At 43.0% G+C, this 22233-nt stretch overlaps 1 protein-coding gene across 2 annotated transcripts in view; it reads left to right on the forward strand.

The window, feature by feature from the left end:
• Nucleotides 1-22233, forward strand: part of SH3RF3 (SH3 domain containing ring finger 3) — a 322774-nt gene that overhangs the window by 211908 nt on the left and 88633 nt on the right. For both annotated transcript variants that reach the window (XM_085558352.1, XM_021545582.4), the window contains exons 7-8: nt 1425-1675; nt 5735-6024. In XM_085558352.1, coding sequence (XP_085414478.1) covers nt 1425-1675; nt 5735-6024 — 541 coding nt within the window. The remainder of the gene's footprint in view (nt 1-1424; nt 1676-5734; nt 6025-22233) is intronic.

Consider the following 22233-nt stretch of genomic DNA (forward strand, 5'->3'; position numbering starts at 1 on the left):
ATAAAAAAAATCTGCAAACCTTGCACCATGATATGAGTCCAGCCGACGACACCACAGTGTTGTCTTTCCTCTTGTGACTTTAGGGGGAGGGAGGATTGGGCAGAAGGAATAGCTATAATTGCCCTTTTGGACCATATCCTCCAGCCTGTGCTTTGGTCTTTTTCCATCAGAATTCCACTCTTTTAGCTTTTCACTCTTTTCTTAGGGTTATTTCTTCTGTCACCCATGTCCTTGGAACCAGACCAGATTGTTCATACTCCTTTCTGCTCTTCTTCTCTCTGTCTTCCCATGCAATCTTGGGGGCCCAGAGTTTTTCCCAGTTCCACACCCCAGAGCTGACTCTTACACTTTTACTGTTATTCTCTCCTCTCTTGCTAAACTCTTGCACTGTCTCATTTCCATTTCCTTAACCTTACTTTGTTCTGGTACATATACCCTGTGCTGTTCTTTCCTGGAAGAGGACCTTAGTGCAAGAAGCAGCACAGAAGAAGAGCACAAAATGATCCATCTGTTTCATGGCATCTACAGCTGGGGAAGGAAATTATTCAGGAACTTGAGTAAGAAACACGGAGAAAGACTGCTCAATAGCAGCTGAGTTTGTCCATTGATGTCCTTCTGTCTTCATAAGTGTCCTTCTGTCCTAGTCAGAATTTTTAGCTGAGTGATAAGAGGATCAAGACATACTGTAGCCTGAATTCATAGGAGAAAAAGCTTCGTCCCTTCCCTCTGAGATCTACTTGGCCACTCAGGTGAAATACAAATTATGCATGCACTTAAAAGTGAGGAGTGAGAGAGATGTCAACAAATGTTTGGACTTCTTTTTCATTCAGGTCAGCTGCATTCGTTTCCCTGTTGCATTCCCTTAGCAAGCTTAAGCTGGTTGTATCATAGGATGAGTGTTCAGCTAAGCCAAGCCCAGTCAAGTCTGCAGCTTGTCAGTCCCCTTCCCTAGCCACACACAGATTTAGTGTAATTCATCTTTGTTTCTCCCTGTAGGGCTGTATGCAGGTTTGGTCCAAAGAAAAGATCTCTGAGTCTGTTTTAATTATCACTCCATGTGAAATAGCCTCTGGCACACCAAATGACATCTGGGAGATACTCGTTTTCTCTGAATTAAGATTTGTGATTTTACTAGAAACTATTCAGACAGAAATGTAGGGTAATAAAAGACATGATGAGAAAAATTATCTTTTCTATTTTTACCCTGCTCTTCTTCCTGTAGAATAAAGGGCTGAAAATATCCCGCAACGTGCTTATAAATGGGTCCTATAAAGATAGGTATAGATCAATACCTCAGTTTGCTTTAACAACTGGTAGGGTACCATGTTAAACCCCCTAAGTAACTGGGGGTACTTATCACCACTGTGGTTGGGTATTGGGGTCTCTGCAGCATGCTTACACTGCACTTGTCTGTCTCCATGCAGGGTGCCAGTGGGAGCTGGGCAGCCCAGGAACAGCGGAGCTGTAGGAGCTCCAACAACAAAAGTAGCCCCAGGAGCCATCCACCCCATTGTGGCTGGTCACAGCAACGCCACCACGGCTGTCAGACCAGTTGTTCCCATCACTGCTCCCCCGACGCACGCCCAGCTGCAGGCAGCCTCTCCGCAGCTGAGTAACTGCCTGAGGTACTCGGCTCAGCAGCCAGGCAGCCAGCCCCGCAGCACCATGCAGATGGGTAAGTGCTCGCCTTGCACCTCCTGCACGGGCAGGATTGATGGGCTGCACCTCCAGTGCAGCCCTCTGGAATGTGCCTGTCCCCACAGCCTTCCTTCTCGTTTAACCCAGCCATTGTGGAGTTTGTCCATCGGTGATAGAGTATGTTTTCTTTGCTGGTAGTATTTACAGGTTTCTATTGATCTCTGGGAACCATGTTGTGTTTATCAGATTGTTCTGTTGCTACAGCTGAAATAGATTGTAGTGTTTACAAATATTTATACAATTTATCTGAGTGAAAGCAAGCACTCTATATACTAAGGAGATTAACAGTTCTGAATCCGGTTGGCTTCCTCATAAAAAAATACTGCTCTTATTGCAGAGCAAGTAATACATGCCTTGAAATTCAGAAGCATTTCATTGGGCTTCAGGGATGAAAGGTATTTATTAGGCAGCATGGGACCCCATGTTAGTGGTAAAGCAAAAGATCTGAAAAATGCTGCCACCTTTTTGAAGTGAGAATAAGAGCTTCTTGCACCAGGGGGCCTGTGTTCTTTCTAGGTTCCCTTTCTGATGTACAGCACAATTTTCTAGAGTACAATTTATTCCCCTTTCCCTGATGTTAAACAGCTTCTGATGTTGAATAAAGTAAAAGTAAATCCTGTGGTGGAACATTATAGAGTGAAATTTAAAACATTTTGTTTCTGGTATTTTATAAGGATGTAAGCCATTGTATTTACAAAGATCAGTAATGACTGTGACTGCTCAAAACTGAGGTCTTAGATACAAAACAGAGCAAACAAAAAGGAGAAATAGCCTGCAGAGTAAGTCATGAATTCATACCTTTTGAAGCCAGAAGGCACAATGATGACCATCTAATCTCACCTCCTACACAGTTCAGACGAAAGGGAAGAAGATGTAATCAAATACTTGAAAATCTCAGTCTCAAACAGTGGAGACTCCTCTACTCAACAAACAGTGCAGGGTTTTAAATGGCATCCACATCACACTGGGGAATAATCGATTTATCCTTTTTTCTCTACTTCAGAAAGTCCTGCTTTCCTCTCAAGTCACACCCTTCCAAAAGGTCTCCTGCTCCCACAGTGCAAAAGCAAAAATGTCCCCTTTTGGGTGCAGTGCTCAGGAAGTGTTCAGGTGCTCCTGGTGCCTCCTGGGCCCAAGTGAACAGGCAGGTGACTCCCCTGAAACTAAGGTGACAGATTTCTCTGCCTCACAGGCCTGGCATGTCCCACACCTTCTTTCCACACCTCCAGCAGTTTCCCTGATTTAAGATTGCTCCTCCAGGTCACTCTGACATCTCTAAAGTGCCAAAGCGTTGGCAGGCAGAGTGATCCAGGGACCACAGAGCTGTTCCGAAACCTCCCAAACAGAGAGTTTTCCAACCTTTCCAGAATGTTCATGAGATTGTTGTTTTAATTAAATAAATTTTTGCCAGGATGAATAAAGGAAGTTTTCACAATTATCAGTCATTATCTCCATAATGGCTGTCCTCACCAGCTCCCTGTGGACCAGAGCCCATGCAGGACAGGTCAGTGCACTGACTTTTGAAAAAGCTTTCCAAAGAGAGGCAAGCTGGCACAGTATGCAAATCACGTTTCTGTTGGCTTGCAATATACATGAGTAACAAATCAATTTTCTACAAGGCCACTAATGTAGGGATACACCCAAAACGAAATATGAGTAGTGTAAAACAAAAATAGCCTTCAGTGAGCATTGCTAATTAATAGCATGTTTGATGCAGCACAGTCCAGATCCAGAGATCCCAGAGCAAAGCATACATTGTAACAGTAAGCAGATGAAACTACAGAATAAAATGTGAGAGTTCTGCTTAGAGTTGATTTTTTTAAAGGCCATTTCTTTTACTGTTTCTCATGTTTTATATTTCCTTTGTGTCTGGAAATACCAAATCCTACATGAAAGAGGTGATGTACCTAGTATGATTATCAAATCAGTGTTCTGCATCCAGGTACATGCAGAGAAATTCCATTAGTATGCTTTCTCTCTAAATTTAGGAAAGCCATTGCTCCCTACAGTAGTTCAAAACCTAGATCCTACAAGCTTAACCATCCCCAAAAAATTAGATTTCTCATAGCAAAATTGCTTACCACTCAGGTTCCAAATGGGAAAATCAGGAGGGAATAATTTCCAGATAACTAGTGCGCACCTTGCCTGGCTTTCTGGAAGTGAATTGCACTTTCAGTGCATGTTCTAGGTAGTCCTGGGAGGGGATGATGATAACTAATAGTAAAAATAGTCTCGAAGGCATCTGTAAAACAACGTTTAGGGCCTTCCTCATGCTACGTGGTAAAGTGGTATCAAGTGGCTAAAGATAGTCTAGCTGGTTTGTTATAAACATTAGTAAAAAAAAAGATGTTATAGAGTCAAGGAGTTTCTGTAAGGGAGAATCATATAAACTGTGGAGGTGCTAATCTGATGATGACTGGCCCATCATGTTTAGTATCACATCAGACAATAGGGCAGAAGGCTGGGAAATGAAATCCCCTCCTGGCAGGAGTGCTCAGCTGGTGTAGTGAGTGTGATTAATAGCACTCTATCAATCCAATCCCTATAATGGGTGCCACTGATAACCATAGGAATAGAAACTAGTGGTTTGAGTTGTTCTAGCATTGTTGTTTAGTTATAGATTGAGTGAACTCCAGCTGCATAGAAGCTTGTCCTTCAGATGAATTTGTCAGAAAATGACAGATCAAAGTTAGTCAGAAATTTTCCACAAAAATACAACTTGGTCAAAGAAAAGCTGATTTGCTGGACTCAAAGTTTTTTTATCAGGAATGGATGTAGTTCAGCCAGACCAACCATGAAGCTGTACTGGCTCATGTTGCTAAGGATGGCTTTCCAGATGTTCTCCACATAAGAAATAATCGCAATGATCACATTCTATGTTTTCACATCCCAGGTGAATAACCTGACCAAAATAGAGTCTGTTGTGGGGTGAGTGAGCATGTTGTGCTCAAAAAAATGTTCAGAGGTTCAAATTTTGCACTGAGACAGAACTCAACAAGATTATGAAACCTTGAAATCATTTACGAAATGGGCACTTTCCAGCCAGTCCTATTATTGAATCATTTATGTGAGGGAATGTCTGAGTATGGACTCTGTTTTTAGGCATACTTGAAGTGGAGCTGTATTTAGGTAACACCTAAGCAATCAACCAAGCTGTAAGTAATAGACAACATCATTGTGGAAATGGACCCAGAGCTCTGTCACATTTTTTGCATCCTGAAGCATGCAACATGCTCTGGAATCCCTGGGGAGCTGACCTCATCAGTGTGTCACAGTCAGCGCTAAATGGGCGAGGTCTAATTCCTGGTTCCCACTGCTTGCAGGCAGGGTTTGCTTAGCAGAAGCCAGACTAAAAGGCAATGCATGGTTCCTTAGGGACTTTGCTGGCAGAGAGGAGGCTGAACTCAAAATCCTCTGGTGAATTTCTGCTTAATTTATCCTGTTCAGCACAGTGATGTGATGTTGATCATTTTGTTAGGGTTGAAACAAGACACCTCCTTTTGTAATTGCTGTCTGCAGGGTCAGCGTGGATCATCTGGGCTAACCCCTTAGGTCCTGCATTCCATTGCTCCAGAACCGATCACCTTAGGAGGAGGGCCTGGGGGTGCAAAAAACAGCTCAGCTGGAATGAGATAATGTATTTTTAAAAGGCAGCAGGTTAGGTATTTATTTACAGGCATGGGCAGGGATAGTGAATGCCATTCCCCAGTGGCATCACTGTGGGGAACAAGCAAATTTTGGTGACTTTGGACAGGGCTTTGCAGCCAGGAGGGGAATTAGCCAAAAACACTTGCAGGGTGAGATATCCTGAGCTCAGAGCTTATCTGCCCATCGGGCCTTTGGCACCTTCACAGACAGAATCACAGAACATTCTGACTTGGAAGGGGCCCACAAGGATCATCGACGCCAGGTGAATGGTCCCCAGATGTTGTTGACACCGTGCTGTGCCCAAGTGAGCTGCGGCCACTGCAGGGCCCATCGAGGCAGTGCGAGGGCAAGGTGACCGAGGTTGACCGCGCTCTGTGCTCCTCCGCAGCGCACCCCGCAGTGCCGGCCCCGGAGCGACCCACGGCCACGGTCTCGCCCTTGCGGACTCCCAGCTCGCCCTCCCGCCTGCCCGCCGCGGCCATCCGGCCTCACCCCGCCGTGTCCCCGCAGCACGGCCACCAGCCGCCCGCCCCGGGGGCCCGGCCCCTCATCCCGCTCACCTCCGCCGCCGCCGCCATCACCCCGCCCAACGTCAGCGCCGCGCACCTCAACGGGGACGCGGGCGGCCCCGCCGCGCCCGGGCCCGCCGGCAAGCCCGAGGAGAGGAAGAGCGAGAAGGTAAGGGCCGCCGTGCGCCGCTGCTGCCGCGGCGCCCTCCCGCAGGCGGCTGAGGAGGCGCCCTGCGGAAACCGGCTTCCACCGCCAGACAGCTTGGGCATCCTCATCTCACACTATTTCCACACTTCATCTTTCCCCCACCGCCATACTCAACACTGCTCTCGCATCACCTGCTCGCGGATGGGAAACAAGGCTGGATGGGCTGAATTTGTGTGTTTCTGCCAATGATAGCGCCGAGATCTGCAAATTTGCAGTGGCGCAGCGAGGTGTAGCGGGCTGTTGGCCATCAGAGCCGGATGGCCGAGTCAGATTCCGTCTGCCTTCCTGTGTCAGAGGCTGGTGGTGTAAAACATTGGCTCCTGAGCGGTAGGAGCTGTTTTGCTCTTCCAGAAACATCTCAATTTCTTCAAGAAACTTTCATTGAAGTGACAGCCAAAAGACAAGAAGGCAGTGGGATACTGCTCGATGGGATGTAGGTACAGTGTACTGTAGGGTCAATTTTTTAGGAGCCAGCAGTGGGACTGATAGCTGGGTACATGTTCCCTGGCACACCTTGCTAAGGAAAGCCAGCGAGGAGAGCTGCTTTAAGCACCCAGCCTTTTAGGTTCTTGGCAGATATTTTGCTTTTACCAAATGTTTACATTTTGACAGCAATTCCCATATATCAATGCTGAAGATTATCTCTGTACTGGCTAGCAGAGCAAGATCCTGGTTCGTATCTGAGTAGGTGGAAGAGATGTGGGGGCTTACTTTTCCCTTGAACCTGAAAAAAATCCTTTCCATATGTTCCCATGGTGACAGACATATATGGAGTAAACAGTTTCTTTGTACATGGTAATACTGAGGTGGCATGTCTCATGTGTCTTCAGGGCCACAGATAACCCCTAGTTGCACAAAATGAGGAATACAAGTTTTAGAATACTTTCCTTAATCCTGTCTTGAATTTTCTCTGAATGCATTTTGGTGAAAGAAGAAGAGTGTAGAAATTCTGCCCTGGATGTGACATTTAGGTACTTGATTACAAAGAGCAACTCTCAGGTGTGCATCAAGGTCTGCATGCGGTGGAAGCAGAACAACACCTACTAGTTCTGCAAATCCAAGGAAGGGAACAGCATTTGGCAGGAGGTGGTAGAGCTGCACATTGCCTCAGAGCATTGTGTGCTGGCTTATTTATTACTTCCTAAAATGCATTAAGTGATAGGTCCATATATTTGCATTCATGTGATACTGCACACTGAAAGTCTGTAGGCAAAATTATTTTGAGCACAGTCGTAAGATACTGGTTAATCTTTTCCACGCTGTTACAGCTTAAAGTTACTGAATTGGGATGCAAAGAAGTAAAGTTAAGAGGGTTTTGATCTCCATGCATGAAGGGGAGAAGGAAATAATATACAACATCATTGCAGTGGGCATTGCCAAAGACCAGTTCACTATCTGGAAAGTATTAGAAAGAAGTGACAGTAGAAATTGTCATTTCTAACCCGGTTGGGTACTACATAAATGCCTGGGCTGGACAACATATTCCATCTTATCCATGTTAGAGTTCACTTTCATTTTAGAAATATCTGAATTAGCAATGTTTCCCTTCCTTTTAGAATAGTAACTGATATTTGGCCAGATAAGTTGTGTTTTTACTCTTTTCTAAGCCCAAATATTTCTTTGAAGCAATTGAGAGCTTAGATAATGCCAGAATGAAAGCCATATAACTATTCAGAAAGGCATCTGTGAGTCAGAACTGGAACCATATCTCTAACAGAGCTTGATATTTTCAGAGTGAAGGCTGTTTGGGCAGTTTTTTTGGTAAATAGGAAAGTGTCATAATATATGAGGGAATATCAGTAGAGAAAGGCAGTATCTGTTATCAGTACATGTAGTAGGAAAAAGACAAAATCGAGGAGTAAAAAACAGCAGGGACATAGCTAGAAAGCTGCCAGATAAGCAAAGATCAGAAGTAATTTTTCTAAGTTCAGTTTCATTATATTAATCAGTCAGGTATTTTGAGATTAAAGGAACAGAGGGGAAGTTGGTAAGAGGAGAGGCAATAAGGTCTTCAGCTCTATTGAACACCGGATGGAAGAAATGCACAGGTAATTATCTCCTGAGAAACTTGAGATTAGCAAGTCATATGTGCTGTAAATTGTAGTGTGTCATAAAATTAGTGTTGTTGTTAGAATCAACAATTTTTGATGTTCCATGAAATTGTTAACTTTAATCCTGGCTTAGTCTTTCCAGTGTCTTTTGTAGAATACCACTGAAGAAAAAGGCTGAATGATCAGAGAATAACAGTTTTAGGAGACATTTTCTTGTTATTAGCCATGGTTTTCTTTCATGCAGAAATTGTCAGTGTGAGTTCACTGTGGTACAGAGGGCAACAGTTCATAAGAAGTAGTTTGCATTCAGGGATGGACATGACGAGGATCCATTGTTTTTCGTGGTTCTTTTGAGGCCTGTGGAGATAAATTGCATTTTTTGCATTTATCACTCTAGTATGGTGAGATATATTGGTCCATGGGGAATTTTCTTCAGATTATAACTTTAATAATGTTGATTGTCTGCTTGAAGGCTGGGTTGGGAGATAGTGGGGAAAAGTGTTTTAAGATATGATCTTCTAAAAAAATTATGTTTTATGATTTCCCATGTCATTTCTACTCAGGGATACTAAATGTGACACCAAGGGGCAGCTTCTGCAGTGAGTTCATGTATGCTGTTTGTGGTGCTTGTTCCAAGATGGACTGGACTTCACCTCAAGAATAGCCTTGCTGAGTGAATGGTGCCATCATCACTGTTAATGCTTTCCTCTGTGCAAACATTTATATGCCAATATCATAGGTTCCTGTTGGTGTGCAACAGTCACATATAGGCAAATCCCAAGATTTCTCTAAAATCAAGGGCTCCAATTTCAACTTTCACTCATTTCCTTGCGATTTAAAGGCAACTGGCAGAAATAATCCTAAGGATTATGGTTTTCAGATCAGCATGAATTATTTTCTTGCTCACTTTCTATTTCTATAGCAAATAAATCCTTATGTCTATTTTTTGACATCTCTAGTTTTTAGCTTCAGCTTATTTCTTGAAGATCTTGATCCAAATTTCCAAAGCTGCGGGTGAACCTTGGTACTTATATTCATTTAGGTACCCTAAGAATAGTGTTGTACTGTCATATTCCTGCTGACTTAATCAGAGGTAAAATTCTGCCTCCATGCCAATCTTCACTTATGGAGTATCCCATCTCAACTGGGCTTGGGTTCAACATCTCAGCTCCTTGACCAGCCTATTGTCTGCTTAAGGAGCAGTTTTGAGCATGGTCTCCTTTACCAGCTGCTAATAGTAGCTGATGAAAAACTGTGCCATAGACAGTGCTGAAGTCCACTGTGTAACAGTACTTGGAAAGTACACTGGTAGCCAAGCAAGCTGAGAAGCAGAGCACTGGAAAATCAAAGAAGTTTCAGTGCTGTTCGGGCACAGGAGGAAGCAGCAGGAAAGGCGGCTCCCGCAGAGGCAGCACAGACACTGCAGGAATGACAAGTGGCCTGAGTAAAGGTGAGGGAGCACGGCAGAAGTCAAAGAGGTAAAGGTGGTCAGGGCAGCATAGGAGAAAGAAGAGCATTGGCAGCTGCTGGGAGATAGAGCAGGGAGCACCAGAGAAGGGGTGCCAGTGGGGGATCCAGGTGAAGGGTGCTGTGCAAAGCCCAGAGGAAGGGGTCCTGAAACAAGGAAGTTGAAATATAGGGAGTGAAGTGTATCTAAAGAAGGCATTGGAAGAGAGGAAAGTGTGAAGGAGACACTTCATTTTTTTTTTCAAATACTTCCCACTTGAGGCTTTTTTTTTTCTTTTTCCAAAAAGGAGGTTCCTTTCCCCAGAAGTAAAATGCAAATTTTTCCCCAGAGTTGCTCTATGCCAGGTTAGGGATGGGAGCATCCCGAAGACATCACAGAGTCAGGAGAGAGATAAAGCAAAGAGCAGATGGACAATATCCATTTCCTTTAGGGTTGTGGAGTGATAGCAGAGTTCCTTTGAGCTCTTCGTCATTTCTTGCTAATACCTGCATGTGTAGTGCAGATCTGAAAGTCAGAAAATTCAGACCCATTTCCCAAATCTTCTGAACATCTGAAAGAAAGAAATACAGATCTCAGCTGTGGAATTGGATCAAAACTGTATGGTTTGGGGGCTTTTAAAAATAGGGATCCTGCTTTTATGGGCAGGAATACTACCCAGTTCAACTGGTAGATTACAGCTGAGAGCTTGTAATTATGGTATGACTGCTGCCTTGACCTTGCTCAATTTTTGCTATAATAGTTCTGCTGTACATAATCTGGGTTGATGCTTAATACCACTGATAAAACCACTTGTTTGAATGAATTAATGCGTTTCTCATTAAATGAGCTCCTCATTATGTTAATCAAATCAAGCAAATCATGCTGGGTGGTTTGACCACTGTAATTAAACTTTCTTTAAAATCCAGTCATTTGGCTTTTGATGAGGATTTTGATTAAACTCTTCCAAAATGTCTGGCCCAAGAGCTGACAGAGAGGAAAATAAGAGCTTGCGCTATCAAGCAAGTCATTAATTTGTCACTGTGTTACAGCAATTCCTTACTGTTTTACCTAGCCAGAGTATATGGAAGTATTTGAAATTTGGCAATGTAAAATTAAACATTTCTTAAAAGCATGCTGAGAGAACAAGTCTGTTTGCAGCTTTAAATTTAGGAACTGTGTCCCTGGAATATGTAGTGGATCTAGATTAACAAGTCACAACAAATGGGAAAATACATTAGGCTGCTGTTTCCTGATGCTAAGATAAGAAGAGATACATCTTCAGAAAATTACTTTGAACACACACCAACAGTTTTGCATGTGAAGACTAAATCAGTAAACATCTGTCTGTTTTTACCAGTGTCACTCACTTTCTCAAGTATCAGTCCTGCTCAAAATAAATGCATTCCTCAAATGATACAGTATGTTTGTCATGATGGTGGTGTGAGAACTACATTGCAAAGCAGAACAAGCCAAGGCCTGTTTTCTGGCCCTGCAAATGTCCCTGCATGACTTGTATCCGTGCTTCTAAGCTTTTTTTTCTGCCCAGAATAGAATGGCTACATCCAGACTGCTCATCAAGAACAGTCCGGGTAAGTGATGTGGAACCACCATGCTCCTGTGTTGTCCTAGGATAGTGTTAGCTCACAGAATCATAAAATATTCTGAGTTGGAAGGGACCCACAAGGATCATCAAGTTCAACTCCTAGCCCTGCACAGGACAACCCCAAGATGCACACCATGTACTCGGGAGCATTGTCCAAATGATTATTGAACTCTGTCATGCTGGTTCTGTGACCACTTCCCTGGGGAGCCTGTTCCAGTGCTCAGCCACTCTCTAGGTGAAAATCCTTTTCCTGATATCCAAACTAGATTTCCCCTGGTGCAACTTCAGACCATTGCTTCAGGTCCTGTCACTGGGCACCAGAGAGAACAGTGCCTGCCCCTGCACTGCTCCTCATGAGGAAGTTGTAGATTGCTGTGAGGTCTCCTCTCATTCTCCAGGATGAGCTGAGTGTTGCCTTCTGCTGAGAAGGCAGGCGGCCTGGTTCCAAGGGACAGCACGGCAGCCCGGCCCTGCCCGGGCCACTCGGGCCACAGACATACACAGACACCAATGTGGTGGATGGTCAAATGGCGTTTATTACCTTATCTTGTGAGGTTAAATAGTCAAGGGGGCTTTGCTACGTCAAAGAAAGAAGATAGGGTCTCTAGGGTTAGTAAGGGGTGGAAAACTACGAGTTAGGAGGGGTTACATGTCTCAGGGGTGATGGATTACATGTCACAGGATGAGGGGGGAAGGGTCTTGCTTTCCGTTACATCCCGAAATCTTCCGTTCGCCTGTCCCTATCTACTGCACTAAGTTACTTCAGCAGCTCCCCTCAAGGCTCTTTACCATCTTTATAGCCCTTCTTTGGATGCTCTCTAATAGCTTTATATGTTTCTTATATTGTGAGCCCAAAACAGCACACAGGACTTCAGGTGAGGCAGCCCCAGTGGAGCATAGAGCAGGAAGTCAGTATAAGCCAGAGCCACAAAGGTTAATGGATGCACACATAGGTTTGTTGCTAAATCCTGACATTGTCTTTTATATCTGAGTAGACATGACCAGAGAGACTTCCCTCTCCACCACTCCCCTTTCCTGTCAGTGCCTTTCTCATCCTTCTCCTAAACTGCAGCCCAGTGCCCAGTCCTACCTGGCAGCATTCCTCAGTGCAGGCCTCCTACTTGCACACTTATTTGCCCACCTGGCTTTATGCAGCGTTGAAGACTAGATCAAGGGCCCTTTAGAAATTTGGTTTCATAAACTCTTGAGATTCTCTTTGACCTTAGTTCCCATTACAGCTGTGCAATTAAGCTATCAGATGGTCAACATGAAACTGCCTGAAGAACCAGATCCTACACAGTTACGCATTTTCAGTTTTTACTTACTCTTAGTCTCTGCATTGCAACAACTTCTCATATTAACTTGTCCCTGACTGAAAGGCATTTGTTATCACTTCATATCCCCAATGACATTTTAATTCCTTATCCAGAAAATGAAAGATCCGTCTCAAAAGTGAAATGTTGAGCACTTGCAAGGACTTTGTAGATATAAAATTGGGTGGCAAAAATAGTGGTCACCTGTGATGAGTAGAGGAAGCTAAGGACAGGGTTGATGCAAGCAGGTTTTTCAGATTCCAAGTTTATAAGGCTGACCCTGAGTTTCTGGAAGAGGCAATCAGTCTTCCTAGCAGATATGAAATTATTTAACATTTTTCAGTTTGGGAAAAATGTTCCTTATGTACAACTAAGAAAGCCCACTAAGTTGCACAGGTGTGAAATGGAATGATAACAACCAAGTGATTAAATGAAAGCAGTGCAAGATACAGCAGTAAAAAAATTGTACAAGACCAGAAGACTTGGAATCTTAGAAAAAGGGTAGGATGCATTAAGAAGGAGCAACATTGGAATAGTAATCTAAAGGGTTGCGCCAAAAAGAATAAATTCTGTGGCACTAATTTTCCTTAATACTCTGTATGACATCTGAGTTGATCCAGGAGCCACCAACACCAGCATTTCACTGATCATTTTCAGAATCAGCTATGACTTTTCAGTGTAAGGTGTTCCAGTTTGTTTCTTGGTAAAGATGCTTTAGTCTGGAATATTTTCATTCAGTTCTTTCAATATTTGTGCACAGAATACATACTGTTAATCCATTTCCTCTCAACAAAGGCAAGGGGACTGCCTCTTCATCACAAGTGAGCCACTGCTTCCCATGCTCCAGAAAGTGAATTTTGGCTCAGTGACCAGCAAGTGATTCACCAGAAACTTGGCCTAGAGTGGAAACCTTTTTTTTCTGGTCATGTGAACTCAGGCCACAAAGTTCTGTTTTAGGGAGAAAACTCATGCTTAAAATCTCTCCAGCACCTTCTCCTTCATTGTTAGAGATCAGTTTGAAAGGACAAAAACCTGGCAACTCAGTGATGAATATTTTAAAGCTGGCAAATTACCCAGCCAAAAGCACGAGCCCCAGCTGTCAAAACATAGAAAACTTAAGCTTTACAATAAAACAGATTTCTGTTATTTCTGACTGTCTAGGATTCTTTTGCTTAGATCAAGGGCAATAAGTCATTGATCAAAATTTCTTTTTCTTCTTCACATTTTTGATGTCAGGAAATGCTTTCAAACTCCCCACAGATATTTCAGGCACTGACTTTGCTGCCAAGCAGTCTCCGAAAGCTATTCCTTTTTTCTCTCTTCTCCCCCCGCCTCTGCTTATCTGCCTCACAGTGCTGTCACAGGATTTCTCAAGTGTCCGCAGTGGATTTCTCTAACGCTCTTTTGAGTGGTTCTGTGCCGCATTCTATGGCCTTAAGGGGAAGTGGATCCCAGGGAAGAGAAGATGGAGAGTGCTTTAACTTCAAGAGGAAATTCAGTTTATCTACTAACTGGAGATGAAGCTGTTTGGATCCAAGGCGCAAAATTCTCCTGGCACCTGTACAGACCTAATTTTACAGCACAGAGGACCCATGAGCTTTTGCTAAATCCTTAGCACGGCTTGAGGAAGAAAGTAGAACTGACAAAAGAAAGAGCATGCAAGGGAGCACTGGAAGCAGAAGGCTGGAGGCGTATGTGTGCGCGAGTGTGTGTCTGCGTGTGAGCATCCCGGCACTGGCGTTCCCATGGCATTCCCCTGCCTGTAGAAGAAATCATACAGGACCAGATGGCTGGATGGGGCCAGGCTGTGGGTGGGGATGGCAAGTACGTCCTTGGATTAGTTGGGTGAAATGTAAGTGCTCTTGTTCTATCAGTGGGAGACATTGACACATTCTGCCTGTTGTGGGATCATAGGGGCCAACCCCAGACCACACAGCTCTGCAGTTCAGCCTCCCCTCATGGCTTCTGCCCTCTCCCTGTCCTGTTCCCAAAGAGCATGTTTTGGTCTCTCATTCCCTCATGGCATCAAGGTCCCAGTCCCCATGCATGGGTTAAAAAACCCAGAGTGTGAATGCTCTTCCTGTCCCCATAGTTCTCCTTTCTGCTTGAAGCAGTAACACACAGAGCTGGCATGAGCTGACACTACCCCACCACTCCCAGGAAGGAAGACATGCAGGATGAAACCATTCCAGCAGAAAAACAGAGTAGGAAGCTGGATGCCTTGAAAACAATGAAATAACTTGCAGTGTGTCAGAGTTGGTGGCATCCTGGCATCCCACACATTCAGGACTCATTTGTTTTCTTCAATGGTTTTCCAACTGTGAATTCATAAGCCAGTAAGTCTTAAACCACCAAGAGACAACAGATTATTCACTGAGCTACAAGAAATTTAAGTGTCAATGCAGTTTTTTAATGGAGACAAAGCCTGAACTTCCCTGTGAAAAGTCTCTAATCAACTTTTCAATGCCCATGTTTCTGTTTCCTAGGTGGGTTAAAATATCTACAATCAATGCAGAAGTCTTTCAGCAAGCTCTACTAGAAGAATTATGTAAACTGAAAGAAATTGCTGTTTCTGACAAATCTTCAGTACTGTAGGAATAGCATGTTGAAACAGTCAACAGATATCTGTGGCATGTTTCTATTTGTTATGTAACTCAAGGGCATAACCAAGTTATAGCAAAGGGACATTTATCTTATTTTGTGCAGTTTTGTTTATTATTCATATTGCAGAAGCAGCATAAAAATGTACAACCCCTCAGCCGTTCTTTTGCCAAATGGTAAAGCCACTTTCAGTCAAAAAAAATAACAGCCCAGACTGACTCTAATGTCTCAAGCATCTAGTAATTCTCTTGGGACCAAGTGAAGACATGGAGTCAATGATCATCTCTGAAGGACTGAAAAAAAAAAGTTACTATTTTGCCCTCTGGAGAAAAGATCAGTCTCAGGAGTTCAAAAAGTACACCATGCAAAAGTCACTTTTCTGACACTACGTCTGCAGGCTGCCCGTAATTGATTAATATAGTGTGTCAAGCAGTCAACCTTCTGAAAAGCAATTTATTTTAAAGGCAGAACTCAACCTGTTGCTTTGCCTTTTTTTGCATATATTTTGTTGGGTTCATATTCACTGACATGCTTCTGTAAGTTAATACTACAGAAGCTGTAATACTAACCTTCAGTCTCAGATCACTGTATTCAGCAGACTAGAAGCAGATTGACATTGGGCTTCATCACCAGATGCCTCAGGGAGAGAAGAAGTAATTTAATGCAAGTCCATGGCCAACTTATTTTGCAGTAAAGTAGATTTCCTGTGCTGTAGATTTTTTGTCCCAATTCATGATCAGTCCAGAACTAGTATATTTTTAAATGGAACTAGGTGGCTTTTTTATGACCCGAGAGATCTCTATTCCCTCCTGGAGAACATCATATTATTTTTCATATCTTTAGTTTTGAGACAGAAAAAGGAGGAGGTCAAGCAAGCAGATCCTATCAACACAATGGTCCCTGCTGTGGCAATGGAAATGCATAAGATAGGTTTTGACCAGGACATAAAAGAAGGAGCTGATTTTCCAAGTTTTAAAATTTTTCTGGACATGTTTTGTACCTAAGCCAGGTACTCCTGGTTGGCAGACTTAGAGTGAACCTGGACAGCAGAGACAATGACACAGGAGGGGCAGTAAGGATGGTGACCCCAAAGCCTGGAATGGATTTCCATTCATCGGCCATGAGGAAGTCAGGTGGATGCCAGTTTCCCACCACAGATGTCTAACTTTTCTTGTTCCATTGTGTTTTCATTGTTCCATTGTGACAGTTCTGCAATTTCCCTGAACAATCCACTCCTGTCCTTTCATACTCCTCAGGTCAGGAAATTCTTTATTACCCCTCACAAATCTTTCATGGTTATAACTCAGTCTTGCTTCTTCATGTCTTGCTCCAGATGGAACTGCTGATCATCTTTCTCTTGACAGCCTTCCACGTTAGAAACTTATAATGTGTTTAGTCCTTGAAAATTCTCTTCTTTCAACTTCACTGAGCCCAGTTCCTTGTCTTTCTTCACAGTAATGTTTTCTAGACCTCCGATTACACTTTCCCCTCTCCTCTGGGCAGTCTTCAGCTTGCTAGAGTCTTAAAGAGCAGTGTCCCAGAGTGGAGCTGTTCTGAGAGCTTGTGGTGCAAATTAGGGTGAAATAAGCACTTCCCATTACTTATATATAGATTGTATACAGATAAAGCTTGTCTTCTTCACAACAGCATCTTGACTTTCTCTGACTTTGTCACCCAGTGTAACTTCTATGTCCCTTTGCAGAGCTGCTGGCTGGCCAATCACTCCTCATATTGCAGTGTGCATTTGATGTCTCATTCCTAGCAGTTTCATATCATGCTTGTCTTTGAATATTTCATTATGGTGATTTGGGATAATTTCTCCATTTTAGGAAAATTATTTTGAATTCTTACCCTGTTAATCCTGCTGTTTTGGATGAACCCTGGCAGGCATCTTAGACTTACACAGCTACTCACTTGCTCCCTGCCACAGTGGGAAGGGGGAAAGAATCAGTAAAAGTGAGAAAACACATGGAATGAGATAAAGACACTTCAATAGATAAAGCAAAAACTGTAGACTCAAGCAAAGCAAAACAGGGAATTCACTCACCATTTCCCACTGACAGGCAGATCTTCAGCTCCTTTACAGTAATGGTGACTTGGGATGACAAACACCATCATCCAAAATGTGCCCCACTTTCTATCCCTTCCCCAGGCTTTCAGTTGCTGAGCGTGACACAGTATGGTCTGGGGTATCCCTTTGGTCACTTAGGGTCACCTGTCCTGGCTGTGTCCCTTCCCAACTCCTTATGCACCCTGAGCCCCCTTGTTGGTGGGGTGAGTGAGAGGCAGAAAAGGCTTTAACAATGTGCAAGGGCTGCTTGCTAACTAAAACAAGGTGTGTTATTACCATTGTGTGGTTACAAATCCATAATACAGCACCATACAAGCCACTATGAAGAAAATTAACTCTGTCCCAGATAAAACCAGGACACTCTTTGTGGCCTCAATCATCTCAGTGCCCACTGCTGGTTTTAGAAGTACACTCAGTAGCTCACATAGCAAGTCATTGATGGAAAGATTGACTAGCACTGGGACTGAGACAAGCCCTTATGGTACATACTTGAAATGTCCTCATGGTTTGACAGAAAATCATTAACTGGAAAACATTGCAAAGCAACTGGTAGCATCTGGTTATCTGTAGTTGGAATTCTGAAGCAGCATGAATACTGCTGAGTTAAAAAGAGGGAGACTGGAAGGGGGTCTTCAAACACATTGCTGTCTGGCAGGAAGAGGAGTGCAAGATATTCATCATATTGCCTAGTCTGCTCTGGGAAGATTGTCGGATATGGCAAAGTAATCATCAAACAGGACCTTGAATAGAAGTCGTGATTGCTTAACTGATGGGCTAGTAATTCTGTTATCTTTATAGGCAGAGACATTCCAATCAACCAGGATCAAATTGATAATTATAAGAATTATAAGTTAATGTTTGCCCACTCTGTTTTGCTAAAATGAAAATCAGAAAGCCTGCCAACATGTCGATCAACCCCTGCAGTTTTGCACTGTTATCTAACTTGTGTAAAGGGATTTTCATCTTCATCTGTGGTAGGCAGGCTCAGAGATGGAATGACAAAACTGTCATTTCTGCTCCAGTGCAGTAGTGATTTAATCTTTATATAGTTTTCATCATTTTCAGATGTGAGGTATATTTGCCCAACATCTTCACAGAAGCATTTTCAACTTACATGTTAAAATTGACCATTTCTTTCTACTGGTTGGCAGGATTCACCATTTTTTTCAGGTCACACTGGCCTCTTCTGCATCAGTCAACTAGCTGGCAGAGTGAAGAGGAATATGCTGTATATGTGCTGTCATTGATAATTATTTCTGCAGTAGTTGCAAACGAAAACACCAACCAGATGTCACTGCCTTATTGCATAGCACAATCCAGACATGCAACAAATTTGTGTTCAGAGAGCACTTGAGGTTACAGATGTGAGTCTGTGTGCAGCCTTTGTGAGATGCTTCTCACTGGCTGCATCACTGATATTACCCTATTTCAGCCCTGGCATAAAGCATATCCTCACATATATTGGGTTACTCAGGTCAGTTTAAGCCTGACATTTGAGCTAACATGTTTTATCTCACAGTTGGGATAGAATTAGGCAATGGAGAGCATTAGCTTAGGTAGCACACGTGACAAGTGTTAATTAGTTAAATCAGTGTAACTTAGTTACATTTCATTACATGGTCATATGTACAGGTCATGTGGCAGGGAAAAAGAAGGAGGCTAAACAAACAAATGAAGGGAAGGTAAATGAAGGGACAGGATAGCAAAGTAAAACCAGGGTTAGTACAAAAGTGAAAAAAAAAAAAAAAAAGCCACAGCGCTATTGGCTCCCCTTCCCTGCTTATGCTGTAGTTATTCTCTTCAGTTAGCCCTGTTTCTCATTGCTGATCCTTCTTGCTCTGCACTTCAATTTAGCAAAGATGAATTTTATATTCCTAAAGACCTGTTTTTAGCATAGGGTATTTTAAGCAAATGGGGGGAGGGTGTATTTTTTAAGCAGAAAAAAAGATGAACTAGTAAAAAAAAAGAAATATTAGTTTTTGCTAAAGAGAGGATGCTCTTATGACATATGCTGCCAAGACTTGAGAAAGCAAGATTTTTGCCATGGCAAAGTTCTCTAGTAATTAAAACCCAAGTGTTGTGGCATTTGGAAAGTGACAGTTCATTGGTGTCTTTACCAAAGAAATTGTCATTTGCATGCCTGGTCATTCCTCTGACACTGACAGGCACTTTTCTTTGCAATACTTTAAAATTATTGTGTTTCTTTCTTAATTTTTTAAAGAGTATACTTGATCAATTGATCTTCTTGAGAGAAAACTACTCCAACCATCTTAGTGTGTCCTAGGAGTGATTCACAGGGCTGCTTGGAAATATAGTAAGAGTGCAAATGCCTGTAACACAGCTGACAGGGAGGTTACAGAAACCTCAGCTGCTTTGCCTGCAAAGCTTATGCACTTCAGCAATTGATCACACATCAATGTTGCAGGACAACAGTTCTGTGTCTGTGCAACAGTTATCCCAGCAAGGCCTGTGATGCCCATGGAAAAGTAACACCTGTGACTCCCTGCACACTCCTGTGTGCTCAGAGGCTGAGCTTCTCTTACACCCAGAACAGAAGCCATCAGCTTTAATGTATGAAATAAATCAGAAATGTTTGGGGAATGGTCAGATTTGGTGCTGTTAGCTGCCAAAACTGGAGGTCAGCCTTCAGAGGGAGCAAAATTTTCATGCTTGTGGCTTTGATGATGTCAGGGACTTGCTTCTAAAATGTCAGACCCTCTGAGAACCATCAGGGCCCCTCTCATTCCTGTCCCTCACTCAGTCCAGGCTGCCCAAGCAGCAGTGCAAAGCCCAGATAATTTTCAGAAATACAGGCAAGAGGAGCTTCTGCTTTGGTCCCCTCTAGGCCATAGTCCATGCAAGTGTGATGTATTCTGTCAATGTCAGCTGACTCCTCTGTCTCTAGCTAAATGCATCTTTCAGGAGCTGTTTAATCCTTGGAAGGAATTATTTTGCCATAATGAATATAAGAAAAAATTCTGGTAATTTTGCACTGTCCACTGACAGACCATTTTTTTCTTCCAATGAGGAATTGATTTTGAGAGGAGAATATACCTCCTGTGATACCTGATTTTTCCACAAGCAGTCTTCCCTCTGAGTGCAGGCCAGCCCAATACCGTGTGGTTTGTTGGAAGTGCTGAAATTACAGCCTGAGGTGGCACAGCTTCTGGAACAAGATCAACCAAGCGGGAATAGATACATCAGGGATAAAGCATAAGATGGCCTCCACTAATCCAAACCATTTATCCTCATCTTTCTGCTTTCCATAAAAGTACAAGTGTCACTTGCCTGTCATTTAACAAGATTACAAAGGAAGGCCAAGCAATTTTAACTGTTTGCTTCTGAAATAAAATCTATCCCTTATGAATGGGTAGAGCCAGAGCCAACTATGTGCAAGACTAAAGCATGTCAAAGCATGTTGTGACTTCTGTCATTGATTGCCTTTCATTCAGGTGTTCGGTGAGTGAGGTTGCTCTGGTTTACTGCAAAATCTGAGTGTTGCTCCCAATGCTTCCCAGGACAAATAAATCATTTACACTTCCTTATGAGAGACAGGGAGCAGCAAGCTAACCAGTCAGTCTAAATCATCTTACTTAGAAACATTAATTTTAAGTAGTTCATCTAGCAGTTAGTTTAATTGCACATCTTTTTCTCATTTCAGAATCCTGTGCTGTCAGTCAAGCTGTGATAGATTATCCTCTAGTTTGAATAAAAGAACTTAGTTTCACAAGAACATCATGCTCTGTCCAGCTGTTGTGCTTCAATTCTCTAGAAAATACAGTTAGTCCACCACAGTTGCCTAAATCATTTAGTCACCTTGATTTGTATTAAAACAAAGGTGTAACATTTCTAGGCTTCAGTTTAGGTAAGCTCCTCAAGACACAGTGTATCACAGTGTAGGAGACACCCAGGAAGCCCTTGGCATGTATGAAGACTGTGCAATGTCAGATTAGGAAGCAAACTGGTATCCAAGAAGGACTAGGACTTTGTCAGCCCTGTCACCAGTACTTTTATGGCTCCTTGGTGCAGTGTGAGTGCAGCAGCCCTTGATCTTTGGTTTTCAGAGCAGAGATGGAGCTGAGGAATCCAAATAGCAGATGCAGGGCTGTGAAAGTGCTCTGGGGCTGTGGTTCCCAACCCTCTGTGTCTCTTCCTTGGCTGAGACTGCATCCTGATGGCTGCCTTTTGCCCTCTCTCAGACCCTTGCAGCTGAGGAAGTCCCTGAAACAGCTGATTTCCCAAAGCTGAGAGGGCACAGGGGAGGGCTCATTCCTGGTTTTGTCCTGTTTCCTAAGCTTTTGCCAAAATACCTAATTTTTTTACCATAGCAATAATTCTGAGAATGTTACTGTTTTTACAGTCTCTTTATAGCGAGGTGGAGTTACCCTGTGTATGCTCTAGGTACTGTTTCATTTACCTGTTGGGATTTACTGAAGCAGAGTTTGGATTCATACCACTTTTTAATAGCCCTTGCTAGGTCTGTTCTCCATTAATTTGTCTAATCCCCTTTGAACCTCTTCATACTTTTGGCTTCCATAATACTATGTGCATGAAGTCTTCATTTAATTATGTGTTGTGTGAAAAAGTGCTTCCTATTTTTTCATTTCAACCATTTGCCTGATAATCTCATTTAGGTTCCCCCTAATTCCTGTACTGTGGGAAAAAAATCCATTTCCCAAGTACCATCTCCACAGGAAGGGATTTTGTAGGTCAGTATTTCCTGTCAGTTTTCTGCTTTCCAAGCATGCACAAGATACATACTTAATGCCTCTCTATGTAAGCAGCATGGTGAGCAGGAGACTGGAGCAGAGCGGGGATGTGCTTTTGAGCTGAATTTCCCTTACTTGTTGTAGGATAATTGAAATCCAGTAGATTGCTGAGCAAAGAAAGAAGCTGAATGTCAAATGTACAAGGATATCAGGGCTACTCCTTTATTTTGTGTACCAAAGAGGTTGCTCACACTTGAAAGGAAGAGGTGGGCTAAAATTAGGACTAAAACACATCCATCTGCCCTTAGTTCTAGAGAGGATGGCTGCTTGGAAGTAAGTGGAAATGTCACAGAGTCTTCCTGAGAACCATGTTTC

This window comes from Lonchura striata, chromosome 1 (genome assembly GCF_050655825.1).
Source record: "Lonchura striata isolate lonStrDom1 chromosome 1, ASM5065582v1, whole genome shotgun sequence".
In the NCBI taxonomy this organism is placed as follows: Eukaryota; Metazoa; Chordata; class Aves; order Passeriformes; family Estrildidae; genus Lonchura; species Lonchura striata.